The 13,439-nt window shown below is 42.3% G+C and overlaps 1 protein-coding gene across 2 annotated transcripts in view; it reads left to right on the top strand.

Annotated features, from left to right (window-relative positions):
- The window catches only part of LOC121582599 (syntaxin-binding protein 1), a 37,296-nt gene that overhangs the window by 3,574 nt on the left and 20,283 nt on the right, over positions 1-13,439 (top strand). For both annotated transcript variants that reach the window (XM_041898522.2, XM_041898521.2), the window contains exon 2: positions 11,864-11,913. In XM_041898522.2, coding sequence (XP_041754456.1) covers positions 11,864-11,913 — 50 coding nt within the window. The remainder of the gene's footprint in view (positions 1-11,863; positions 11,914-13,439) is intronic.

Raw genomic sequence — 13,439 nt, 5'->3', positions numbered from 1 at the left:
CTATGATATGTTACAAATTCCAATTTGTTGTGGCTAATATGAGCTAGGTGGCTAATGCTAATGTTAGCTTGGTGGCTAACATTAGCTAGGCTATGAGTTAGGGTTGGGGGTTAAGGTTAAGAGATAGGTAAAACGGTTAAGGTTAGGGGAAGGGTTAGTTAACATGCTAAGTAGTTGCAAAGTAGCTAAAAATAAGTAGGTACTGTAGATTCGTATAACAGAGAAATTGGCAAAAATCTTTAAAAAATAATCTTAACAGGACCATGGGCTGCCGGCCATGTCACCTTTTTCATTGTTTTATTTTTATATAAAAAACATTTTTGTGTGTGTGTGTCAATTTCGACCAGCCCACCCAACTAAAAAATGGTCCAACCCATCTGACATTTACCAGATGGCAATCTGCCCCTGCCTACATGTACATATCTACCTCAAAAACTCCAGTATCCCTGCACATTATACATTTGATACTGGCTCTGACCCTGTATATAGCTTCCTCTCTTATTTAGGTAATTTAGCAGAAGCTCTTATCCAGAGCAATTTACAGTAGTGAGTGCATACATTTTCATACTAGTCCCCCGTGGGAATCGAACCCACAACCCTGGTGTTGCAACCGCCATGCTCTACCAACTGAGCTACACGGGACTATATTTTTTCTTACTTATCGTTCTTTTGTGTGTTTTTTCCCCCTATTAGTTATACTTATTTATATTGAATACTGCACTGTTGTTGGGTAGGGCTTGTGAGTTATGCATTTCACTGTACTTGTGCATGTGACAATAAAACTATAATTTATACATGAACTATTTGTGAAATAAAAGCCGGACACAGGCTTTCAATGTAAATTGAATAACTAATTTGCAGAATTAAGTCTAAAGTAAACATTGTGTGATGACCCACCTCTCCATGTCGATAAAGGCAGGGAGGGATGCATCGAGCACCTGCGCGCTATTTAACTGGGATGATGGTGAGGAGATTGGCTCGGATTGTTTTACAACGGGAATGTACGCAGTAAGAAGCGCGACACCACGGGTCCTCTGCAGCACACGCAGTAGCAGCCTCTGTTGAAGGGGGATGGGCAGCGTATAGCGTTTATCTCTCTCGCTCCCTCTGCCTTCACGATTGTGAGCATCAATTCCATGAAGCAGCAGACTACAAAATCGGGCTAGCAGTAGGAATCAAAGAACAAAGTCCATAGATGTGTAAATGGTTTTTTGACATTCATTTGTAGGCTGCCTACACCCCTAAATGAAATGAGAGGGATCACGTGATTCTAGTTGCATTACTTGCCCTTAAAATGAATTCATTTTAAAATCATTGATAATGCTTACTATGGTAGCCTATATTTTTCATTCAACAAAATAATGTATTTTTTCAGCAGCATTCTGCCACATAAAGCCACCTCTTTTTTCTCTATTTTTTTATGGCCACAATAGTGAATCAGTGGTATTGGAGGGGCTAGGGAACTGTCTGTGCCCATATTAAAAACACTGTGGGCTACAGTCTCATCTGTGCTTCATACAGTATGAAAATGTATGCACTCACTACTGTAAGTCCCTCTGGATAAGAGTGTCTGCTAAATGACTAAAATGTAATACAGTTGACATTTATGTTTTACTTTTATATGGAGAAGGATGTCACACTAGAAGGATGTCACACATCTTGCTCTCAATTCTGTCATGTCTAATTATATGAGGCTGTGTTAATAAAGAGACTGATTGATCTTTTACTTGTTGGAAATATGTAGCCTAAAAAATGCATTTCAGCATTATCACAACGGCCCTGTCTTACATTCAGACTGAGGTCTACAGGGTGTGATATGAGGCTTGTGTAGGTAGCTTGACAGTACAGGGGCTGTGAGAAGAGACTAGCCTGACAGTGCAGAGGAGGAAACCGGGAGTAATGTGATCATGACTGTAAATCCAGTGTGACACGTGCCAGAGAGAGACACAGTAGCCAAACTGACCCAAGGGACTGCATCCTACCCAATGACTCATAGTATTTATCCCACTACATTGTCCCTGCTGCTTGAGTGTGTGGTTTTAATAGTTTACAGTGGGCATCACTCAGTTTGTTTAAAAAGCACCACACATCCCCATGTGGGCTATGACTGCTTCTAAGATTTTGCAGCTCCATCCTTCCAAATCTCCAACAGAACGTGAGAAGCCTGGGTTTTCCAAGGCTTGCTAAGATGTGATTCCAAAGGTAATCAGAAGGACAGAGAGGTGACCAGGCAGGGAGAGAGGAGGGAGGGAGGAGGCTCACCTCTCCCTGTAGGACTTCAGGCTTGACCAGGCTTTGCAGTATAGGGAGAGAGAGGGAGTTACTGTAAATCTCATTACCCCAGCCCAAACACTCATCAGCTGCACAGCCCAGCCCAGCCCAACACACACACACACACACACACACACACACACACACACACACACACACACACACACACACACACACACACACACACACACACACACACACACACACACACACACACACACACACACACACACACACACACACACACACACACACACACACACACACACACACACACACTGACCTTGGCAAGGATACTTAGCCAGCCTCACACAAACACTCGCTGGGTTCATTGTGTGACGCAGTGCCCGCAGCCTGCCACTGTAAACTCACAGACAGACCCAACATTTAGTATGTTATCTAATGACTTTCTAGACACAGACTAGCTCTCTTTATATGCTAGATTAGAATAGTCATGATTATGAGCATTAATAATTAAATTCCATTCTCCCTGATTAAAAAGCAGTGCTGCTGTGTCAGTGCTGGCAGGGACTATTCCTCCTTCCTCCCACTCAACTCTCCAGCAGACCTCACTCACACATAGCAAAGACATACTTGTATTTAGCTTTGAGATTTCTCTGTAGTGAAAAGCGCTATACAAATTAAATGTATTATCATACTTAACACAGAAACATTGATGTACCAGATACCATCAAGAGGCTTGCTGTAGCGGGGCCAAGTAGCATCGGCCAATACTGTCATTCCTGCGGAAGAAAGAAAGGAAGAACATCACAGAATGCAGATTAGGGTGCCAGTGGGAGAGATGGAGAATGACAGACGGAAGAGGAGGAGAGCGAGTGATAGAGGAGAAGTGATGTAGCAAGTTGTATTATTGCTTTATGGGAAGGGATTTAATCTAGATGGTAATGTGCAGAGTCATTAAACCCTCATACCTCAGACCTCATGAGATTGCAGAGCTCCTTCACCTATCACAGCCCCACTCCCCTTCTCGCTCAGACCCCAGACACATACGCACGCAAGCACACACACTCCACTCAGACTTCAGACAGAGAGAGAGAGAAACCTTCTAGCTGATCTTGCCAGGACGTGGCAGCCTGCGGCATTGCAATGCATCACTTTCTTCTCCATTGACGTTTTTTACTGCCAGCCATTTTCAGCACTAGACTAGGCATTTTGTAAATTGCTTTAACGTTACACTTGACTGCAGTCAGTAGATATGGCTTTCAAATAAGGGGCAAAATGAACTCAAACATAGAGGGAAATGTATCTGCAGGTGGATTTATGATGTCTTTTTTAAAAACTCAAACCTCCACCGGGCTAGATTGAATAGGCTCGCATGTTGCCCGACCCTGCTCTAGTCTATCATTACACTGTTATAGGAAAATGAAGAAAAATATGGAATATAACTCCCAGACACACCAGGAGAGATTATTGTGGCAGACAACATATTAAGAGTAAGATATCTTTGTGAGGGATTGTTCAGGGTCTTCATCTTATCTGTGTTTGTTAGAATCAGACCTCTATTATTTTTCCTCTCACAATGCCCTGTCCCTTTCCCACTGGGTGTGGCTACAGCAAAGGGTCACACTCACATCCATCCATTTCCTGCTCTGAAAGAGTGGGCATGACCTGCAGCCAGCCTCTGTCAACACAACCTTTGACCCAGTCTGGGATGGGGACGGTAGTAGTCGCTGCTTGTTTGTTATTCCTATTCAGTTCTCCTGAGATGTCTCTCAGGTGATCTGGGATCTGTTCTGCGGTGACGCTGTGAGAGACGAGAGGTTGCGTAACGGCAGGCTGGCCTCACAGAGCTGACTGAGGTACTGCCGACTCATGGCTGCCTGTTATTGGCTAGATCTGTGGAAGGGCACTCTGAGATACTCGGCTCCTTCTGTTACTGAGGATCATACCAGGGAGCGCAGTAGTCAATATCTACATCTTAGAATCCATTCTCCTCTGTTTTTTATTTGTTTCGTATCCACACTATTACATACATGTTATAACTGTGTTTAGTATTCTTAATGAAATATGAACAGGGCATAATTTAACCAAATATGACTATTTTACCAAATGTGTCTATTCTCTTCTTGTCTTTTCAAGAGCCATCCAAAATGTCACCCAGGACCAAACCAGTCAAGCTCCTAATCGTTTTAACTGAGACAATTAAGAGTCTCTGCTGTGTGCCTTACAGGACTAGAGTATGGTTCTGATGATGAGAGGGAAAATGGGAGGGGCTGTGTCCTTCTAAAATGGCCGCAGTCTCTTTAAGAGCAGGGTTGTTACATTCCCTGGGGACTAATGCTTATATACAGAGATTCCCTGGGGACTAATGCTGATATACAGAGATTCCCTGGGGACTAATGCTGATATACAGAGATTCCCTGGGGACTAATGCTGATATACAGAGCTTCCCTGGGGACTAATGCTGATATACAGAGATTCCCTGGGGACTAATGCTGATATACAGAGATTCCCTGGGGACTAATGCTGATATACAGAGATTCCCTGGGGACTAATGCTGATATACAGAGAAAATGGGTCACGCAATCGTAGGCGCCGACCCCAAAGGGAGAATAGGAAGGTAAAGGGGGAAAATCTCAGTGTTGAGCAGCGAAAGCTGTGTGTTTGTTGGGGTCAATGTTGAGGATTCTGCAGGAGTGGGAGACATAATACACAACCATGACATAACCAATACACATCAATGACACAACAAACAGCCAGCCAGCCTCTCATTGAGACTAATTGTTCCTGTGTGGATAAAGGGCTTATCCTGTGCTAAGCACACTTATGACCTACAATAAAGGCTGAGAAAAAACATGCAATGCCTCGGTCTGTCTATGAATGATTATACTGCTTCAACTTACTATACTGCTTAGAAGCAATAGCATACTATGTTTTACCACAATGATATATATTTTGATGGAGGATCATGTTTGATACTAAAACATATGGAAGTAGAAAGGATAGTTGTCTGATATCCTGTTGGGTTTGTTACGCTGTGTTGGTTATCTGTATGAAGAGTGTGTTAAGTGACTCCTGCTGGAGCCTAGCATTATGGTATGGGTTGATGCTAATGCTAGCCTAGCAGTGTGGTATGGGTTGATGTTAATGTTATTGTTGATGCTAAAGCTAGGCTGCTAAAGCGACAGCTGTTGAGTATGCTGTGAACACAGAGCACTGCCTTCCTGTGTGAGATGAATGGTTGGGGAACATCTGTATGTGTCTAACCCATTCCAATTCTCTCTGCTCTACTTTGGAAGACAAATGTCAGTATCAAGATTCAGGTGAGGGTGATGTATCCCCCTAATTTGAACAACTCTGAGATGTCAAATTGATTTCGTATTTACAGTGACACACGGATCAGGCTGAGGACAGCTATGCCTGATTCACCTAGAAAGAGCTCTGGTTCCAACCCATCCCATCCCACAATGGACAAGCGCTTACACTGGTCTGGTCACAGACACAGACCGACACAAACACTGAGACATGCATACTGTATTACTCTACTATTTATGTTTGGTAGCATATGCCAGACTGACCAGGCCTATCTGAAGGAGACTCCTGTGTGTGGCTGTATGAGACGGTGAGCCTCTCTACTCTGCTAGTTCACTCCCCTGTGTTTGTTCAGGTTCCTTCCCCCCTCTTAGACTGCCTGCTATGGGACTGCATTGTTATGCCACACAGGGGTCAAGGAAGAACCAGAACAATCCCAGAACAGCCTCCACTTCCACTTCCTCCTATGTGCTTTGTTCATCTTGATGTTTGTCTTTTGGCTATCTCTCAGTTTCTTTGTCATTTACATACACATACCCTCAGCTCAGGAGAAGGGATTCAGAGAGAGTATACATGTACATGCCCTTGAAAAAACGGCCATTTTGGTTCTAACTTAATCTTATGTCTATGTGCAGTCATGTGGACTGGCAGTTTGTGTTTCTGTATGAGGGAGAGAGAGGGGGAAGATAGGAGGGCAAATAGAACCACACAGGACAGAGGAAAAGGGAAAGTGAGAGAAGGATATCCCCTGTGTTCCTACAGTTCTGTCATCCTGTTTGCTGACATAGTTTCTTGTGGCATAGCCTAAAAAGAGCTGGAACTAGACAAGAGCTGAATCAAGGATTCACTCTGGATTCACTCTCCGCCATTCTCCACAAAGACTGCAAGATCAGATTCTTTCCCTACCGAGGTCACATTATGATGACATCAGTGCATCTACGGTTGGAGTGCTGCTTTTATGTACAGACCTAACCCCCTGGCTTTGAGTGGTCTGTACTTAAACGGATAGTCCACCCAAATGACTTTGTCCTTAGATTGCGTACAGGGTATAAGGAAACCAATATATTATTTAGTAAATTGGGTGAACTATCCCTTTAATCATCATGTGAATGTTGTCCCTACAAATGACTATCGGCAGCAATTACCCAACAAATCCCCCTCATTCTCTGAATGGCCCTGTAGTCTCCACGTGGCCCATTCACACACACAGCCTGTTTAATCTGTGATAATCCATCTGTATCTCTGTGTACGCCCAGATGTTGGGCACTACTGTGCCAAAGGGCTTAGCGTTTTTTATATGGTGATACCGCAAAATGTTAAAGAAAGTCATCCTAAATGGATTTATCCCAATACTGCAGCCAGATGGCCATCCACAGCGATCAGGCTAATAATGGCTCCGCCACACACACACATGGCCCTGCCTTGGCCTGATCCACAGACGCCCAATGGGATTAGTCTATTCATACTGCAGCAGAGGAGAACTAGAGCCAATGGGAGTCAACCAAAAATAATTGATTTGTAGTTTTTTTAAGTTCAGAGAATGAATTCTGCATCTGCCAAGAATTTGTCTTCTCTATTGGACAATACATTTGATTCTTTATTTACCTGTTATGGTTAGATTCAGTCCATTCTGGAATGGAATTGCATGAGAAGGCAATAGACGAGCTGTGTGTCATGATGCATTTTGACTCATCGATGGAGGCAGCCCTCCATTTTGCTAGCTACAGTGTAAGATAGAGTAGACATGATGCTTTCAGAGACATTCCCTCCAGTGGCAGCATTTAATACACAGGCAGTGATCTGAGTAGCATTGCGGATTTGCTAGTCTCTTGTGGCTTTTAGCTCCATGTCAAATGACTGCTTTATCTGATACTGTGGGCACCTTTGTAAATCACAAAAAGCACTTGGCACATAACATAAATATGAAAGAAAATGCTGTGCAACACAGTGCATTTAGAAAGTATTCATGCCCCTTGACTTATTCCAATTTTTTTTGTGTTAAAGCCTGAATTCAAAATGGATACAAATGTTTTATACAGTCTCACCCATCTACACAGAATAACCCATAATGACAAAGTAAAAACATGTTTTTAGAAATGTGTGTAAATGTATTGAAAATGAAATACAGAAATATCACATTTACATAAGTATTCACACCCCTTTGGTATGGCACTCTAAATTGAGCTCAGGTGCATCCAATTTCCTTTGATCATCCTTGAGATGTCACTACAACTTGATTGGAGTCCAGCTGTGGCCAATTAAATTATTTGGACATGATTTAGAAAGAAACACACCTGTCTATATAAGGTCCCACAGTTGACTGTGCATGTCAGAGCAGAAACTATACCATGAAGTCCAAGGATCTGTCCGTAGATCTCTGAGATAGAATTGTGATGAGGCATATATCTGGGGAAGGGTATAAAACTATTTCTAGAGTGTTGAAAGTTTCCAAGAGCACAGTCGTCTCCATCATTAGGAAATTGAAGCTAGAGCTGGCCGTCCAACCAAACTGGGCAACTGGGCAAGAAGGACCTTGGTCAAGGAGGTGACCAAGAACCCAACTCTGACAGAACTACAGTTCCTTGGCTGAGATGGGAGAACCTGCCAGAAGGACAACAGTCTCTACAGCACTTCACCAATCTGGGCTTTATGGGAGAGTGGCCAGATGGAAGCCACTCCTGAGGAAAAGGCACATGACAGTGCCTGGAGTTTGCAAAAAGGCAAGTGAAAGACTCAGAGCATAAGGCAAAATATGCTGTGGTCTGATGAGACAAAAATTGAACTCTTTGGCCTGAACACAAAGCGCTATGTCTGGAGAAAACCAGGCACAGCTCATCACCCGTCTAACACCATCCATACAGTGAAGCATGGTGGTGGCAGCATCATGCTATGGGGATGCTTTTCAGCAGCAGGGACTGGGAGAGTGGTAAGGATAGAGGGAACAATGAATTGAGCCAAATACAGGCAAATCCTTGATGATAACCTGCTTCAGAGTGCAAATGACCTTAGACTGGGGCAAATATTTACTTTCCAAAAGGACAATGACCCCAAGCATACAGCCAAAGCAATGCTGGAATGGCTTCAGAACAAGAATGTCAAAGTCATTGAGTGGCCCAGCCAAAGCCCAGACATGAATCCCATTGAAAATCTGTGGAAAGACTTCAAGATTGCTGTTCACGGCCGCTCCCCATCTAACTTAACAGAGCTTGAGAAAATCTGCAAGGAAGAATGGAATAAAGTCCCCAAATCCATATGTGCAAAGCCGATATAGACATACCCAAGACAACTCAAAGCTGTAATCGCCGCCAAAGGTGCTCTTACAAAGTATTGACTCAGGGTTGTGAATAGTTACAGTTGAAGTCGGAAGTTTACAAATACCTTAGCCAAATACATTTAAACTCAGTTTTTCACAATTCCTGACATTTAATCCTAGTAAAAATTCCCGGTCTTAGGTCAGTTAGGATCACCACTTTATTTTAAGAATGTGAAATGTCAGAATAATAGTAGAGAGAATGATTTATTTCAGCTTTTATTTATTTCATTACATTCCCAGTGGGTCAGAAGTTTACATACATTCAATTAGTATTTGGTAGCATTGCCTTTAAATTGTTTAACTTGGGTCAAACGTTTTCGGGTAGCCTTCCACAAGCTTCCCACAATAAGTTGGGTGAATTTTGGCCCATTCCTCCTTACAGAGCTGGTGTAACTGAGTCAGGTTTGTAGGCCTCCTTTCTCGCACACGCTAATTTCAGTTCTGCCCACATATTTTCTATAGAATTGAGGTCAGGGCTTTGTGATAAGCCATTTTGCCACAACTTTGGAAGTATGCTTGGAGTCATTGTCCATTTGGAAGACCCATTTGCGACCAAGCTTTAACTTCCTGACTGATGTCTTGAGATGTTGCTTCAATATATCCACATAATTTTCCTTCCTCATGATGCCATTTATTTTGTGAAGTGCACGAGTCCCTCCTGCAGCCAAGCACCCCCACAGCATGATGCTGCCACCCCCGTGCTTCACGGTTGGGATGGTGTTATTCGGCTTGCTAGGCCCCCCTTTTTCCTCCAAACATAACGATGGTCATTATGGCCAAACAGTTTTTGTTTCATCAGACCAAAGGGCATTTCTCCAAAAAGTACGATCTTTTTCCCCATGTGCAGTTGCAAACCATAGTCTGTCTTTTTTATGGCGGTTTTGGAGCAGTGGCTTCTTCCTTGCTGAGCGACCTTTCAGGTTATGTTGATATAGGACTCGTTACACTGTGGATATAGATACTTTTGTACCTGTTTCCTCCAGCATCTTCACATGGTCCTTTGCTGTTGTTCTGGGATTGATTTCCACTTTTCGCACCAAAGTACGCTCATCTCTAGGAGACAGAACGCGTCTCCTTCCTGAGCGGTATGACGGCTGTGTGGTCCCATGGTGTTTATACCTACGTACTATTGTTTGTACAGATGAACGTGATACCTTCAGGCATTTGGAAATTGCTCCCAAGGATGAACCAGACTTGTGAGGTCTACAATTCTTTTTCTGAGGTCTTGGCTGATTCCTTTTGATTTTCCCATGATGTCAAGCAAAGAGGCACTGAGTTTGAAGGTAGGCCTTGAAATACATCCACAGCTACACTTCCAATTGACTCAAATGATGTCAATTAGCCTATCAGAAGCTTCTAAAGCCATGACATCATTTTCTGGAATTTTCCAAGCTGTTTAAAGGCACAGTCAACTTAGTGTATGTAAACTTCTGACCCACTGGAATTGTGATACAGTGAATTATAAGTGAAATAATCTGTCTGTAAACAATTGTTGGAAAAATTACTTGTGTCATGCACAAAGTAGATGTCCTAACCGACTTGCCAAAACTATAGTTTGTTAACAAGAAATTTGTGGAGTGGTTGAAAAACAAGTTTTAATGACTCCAACCTAAGTGTATGTAAACGTCCGACTTCAACTGTATGTAAATGAGTATTTCATTTTCAATACATTTTCAAAGATTTTAAAAAACATGTTTTCACTTTGTCATTAAGGGGTATTGCGTGTAGATGGGTGAGAAGAAAAAGATATTTAATCCATTTTGAATTCAGGCTGTAACGCAACAAATGTGGAATAAGTCAAGGGTATGTATACTTTCTGAAGGCACTATACATACCTATAGGTATGGACCTAGTAGAACAGACAATGTAGATGCTTACATTTGTCCTATTTCACACGTACAACTGTGTATTATACACACAAATTGGAAATTAGCTTTTTGCATATCCCACTCCCCCTGAGACACCCTTGGAGAGTGGGGTCACGGCCAGGGATCAGCCATTATTGACGGCGACGCTGGAACATTTAGGGTTAAATGCCTTCATCAAGGGCACGTCGACAGATTTTTCATCCAGTCAGCTCTGGGATTTGAACCAGAGACCTTTCGGGTATTGGTCCAACGCTCTTAACCTTTAGGCTACCTGCCGAATTGTACCCACAGTCATACCCAGAGTCACATACACATGAACTCTAACAAATAGAGCGTATACCCTCAGTATGAGCCATATGCTCATAATGATGTGAGTATTTCATTACGGTCGGCAATGCATGCATGACTACACACACAGACTCACACACATGAACACATAACCCATTCACTTAATATAGAACAGAACCCTTGCCAGCATGCTGATGTATTCTGAAAGGGATCCGATGACCAGCAATTATACATGACAGCTATGAGACAGGCTGTCAAGAGCACAGCAATGCAGTCCAATAGAACCATATATAAGATTCAGTGTTCGCTGAGGTTGATCTGGGAGTGGAGCTCACTGCAGGGATGTACTATTCACCTGGCCCTACTGACATTCTCAACATATTCTCACTCGTCACTTGTCTCACAAGCGTGTGTGTGTGTCTGTTTGGGCACACAGCCTGACTTAGGTGTGTTTGGCACAGCAGGATGCTGATAGATTCCTGACAGGGTTAGTGCTTAGGAGCAAGCAAAGGGCTGTGTAAGTTGTCATGAAGTTGGTGCAGGGAAAGGAGTGTGTGTGCGTGCATGCGTACGTGTGTGCATTCGTGTGTGGATCCTCCATAGAGGAATGACTCTTCTCATGGCCTTGTTCCCAGATGCATGAGTGTGAGAGTGTCAAGGAAATTAAATCAGACATAGAAAATTACTGTATATTATGAACCTGTACTGTACACTCAAATCTACATGCGAGGGGTTTTGACATTGAAAATAACAAAAATAGAATTCTATCGACTGAAATTGGACAGATGCACAGAGAGTGAAGAAGAAAATAATGTTCTGACCTGTGCTTCTCCTCTCTTCTCTTTCACAGAGATTATGAATGATGTCATCAAGAAGGTGAAGAAGAAGGGGGAATGGAAGGTGAGAGTTTAGTTTTGCAGTCTACCTTGTGTTTCTTTCTTTTTTTATTACCCTTTGACACTTACCAACAAACGGGTGTGATCATTCTACTGTGGTCCATGCAGTGTACTCTCAACTGGTGTGATTAGAACGCTTATTTAGAATGGCCAGTTTCGATTGACACAACAGTCAGCGTTTGAGCTGGTTACACAGTTTTTTCACAGAAACATTTTGCACAAATACAGTCCTTACAAAGTTATGTCCTGAATGTGACCAGTTTGTTTTTGGATCCAATGTTCAGACATTCACAAAAGTACAGTGGGTCCTCATTTAAAAGTTGCATCATACAGCTTGCGGGATGCTGCGCAATGTTATGGCATGTTGGAGTGCATGACGTCATAGTATTTTGCTGTCAGCCATTGTTGCCGTTGATGCTAGTTTGACCACCAGAGGGCATCTTTGAGGGTGTCTTTATGAAGCTTGTTGGCACTTGCTTACTTTTCCAAATAATCCTACAGAGGTCCATGCGGGCTAGACATTTTGATTGCTATACCCTATCCGAAAGAGCATATTCCAAGATTTTTTATTAACCTAGTTTTGCCAAAGAACACAAAATGTTTTTATCAGATAGTCTCTCTTTCAAAATAGGTTTTCACAGCTCCATGCCTACTGATGACAATCAGCAAATGCCAATTTGGGGAAAATATCCTTTCTATTGTATTCTGTTATAGTCCACCATATTCATATTGTAAAGGGCTGGGGAATATAAGCATGTGATGTCTGCTAAATGAACAATTTAATTTATTTTTTTCTGTTAGAACAGACTATATGGGATTGATTATAATTTGTTTGTAAATTATTATTGTATTTGTTGTGCTGTTTATATTGTTAGAAATGTATATTAATGAAATTGATTAACATTATGGTGTTTCTATTCCAAGAAAACAAATGCATTTTACAGTAGCCTATGTAGGCCTCAGGGTTTCCGTTAGGGTTAAGATGGCATTGTACAATGTGACCGGTCGGGAGTAGTCCTAGGCTACTAAGCGACAGCGAGTGAAGAGCAAAATAATCCTAACATTTCCACAGCCTAATTGTAGGCTAACTAATATCCAAATGGAGATTCAAAAATCTGATTGATTTATCAAGACCAGTCCCAATGTTGGTCTCAAAGCAGCGTGAAACGGTGCTGAAATAGTTGACCACACACGGGTAGGCTATTGTTTCAAATCCTATTATAACAATGGGATGGCTTTGGGTGTTTCAGTATGCAACAATTTGATGCCTTCAATTGCATTAGCCTACTTTACTCCAATATTTTTGTCATTCAGTGATATTTATTCCCATAGTAATTCGTTATTGATCCATCCAGATGTGGTTAGAAAACAGTGCATGTGGTGGGCTATGCAAAGAGATGGTTGAAGTGACATGCCTCGCAAACAACTATTAATAAATGTAAAGTCGCTAAACTTGGCAAGAGTGTAGTGTCCTGCTGATAGCCCATCAAGGGTGGATGGCTTCTTTTGTATTCCAATTTATTAGAAAGG

This window comes from Coregonus clupeaformis, unplaced genomic scaffold (genome assembly GCF_020615455.1).
Source record: "Coregonus clupeaformis isolate EN_2021a unplaced genomic scaffold, ASM2061545v1 scaf0094, whole genome shotgun sequence".
Lineage (NCBI taxonomy): Eukaryota > Metazoa > Chordata > Actinopteri > Salmoniformes > Salmonidae > Coregonus > Coregonus clupeaformis.
Note: the sequence above shows the minus strand (reverse complement) of the source record. Positions and strands in the feature narration are given on the sequence as shown.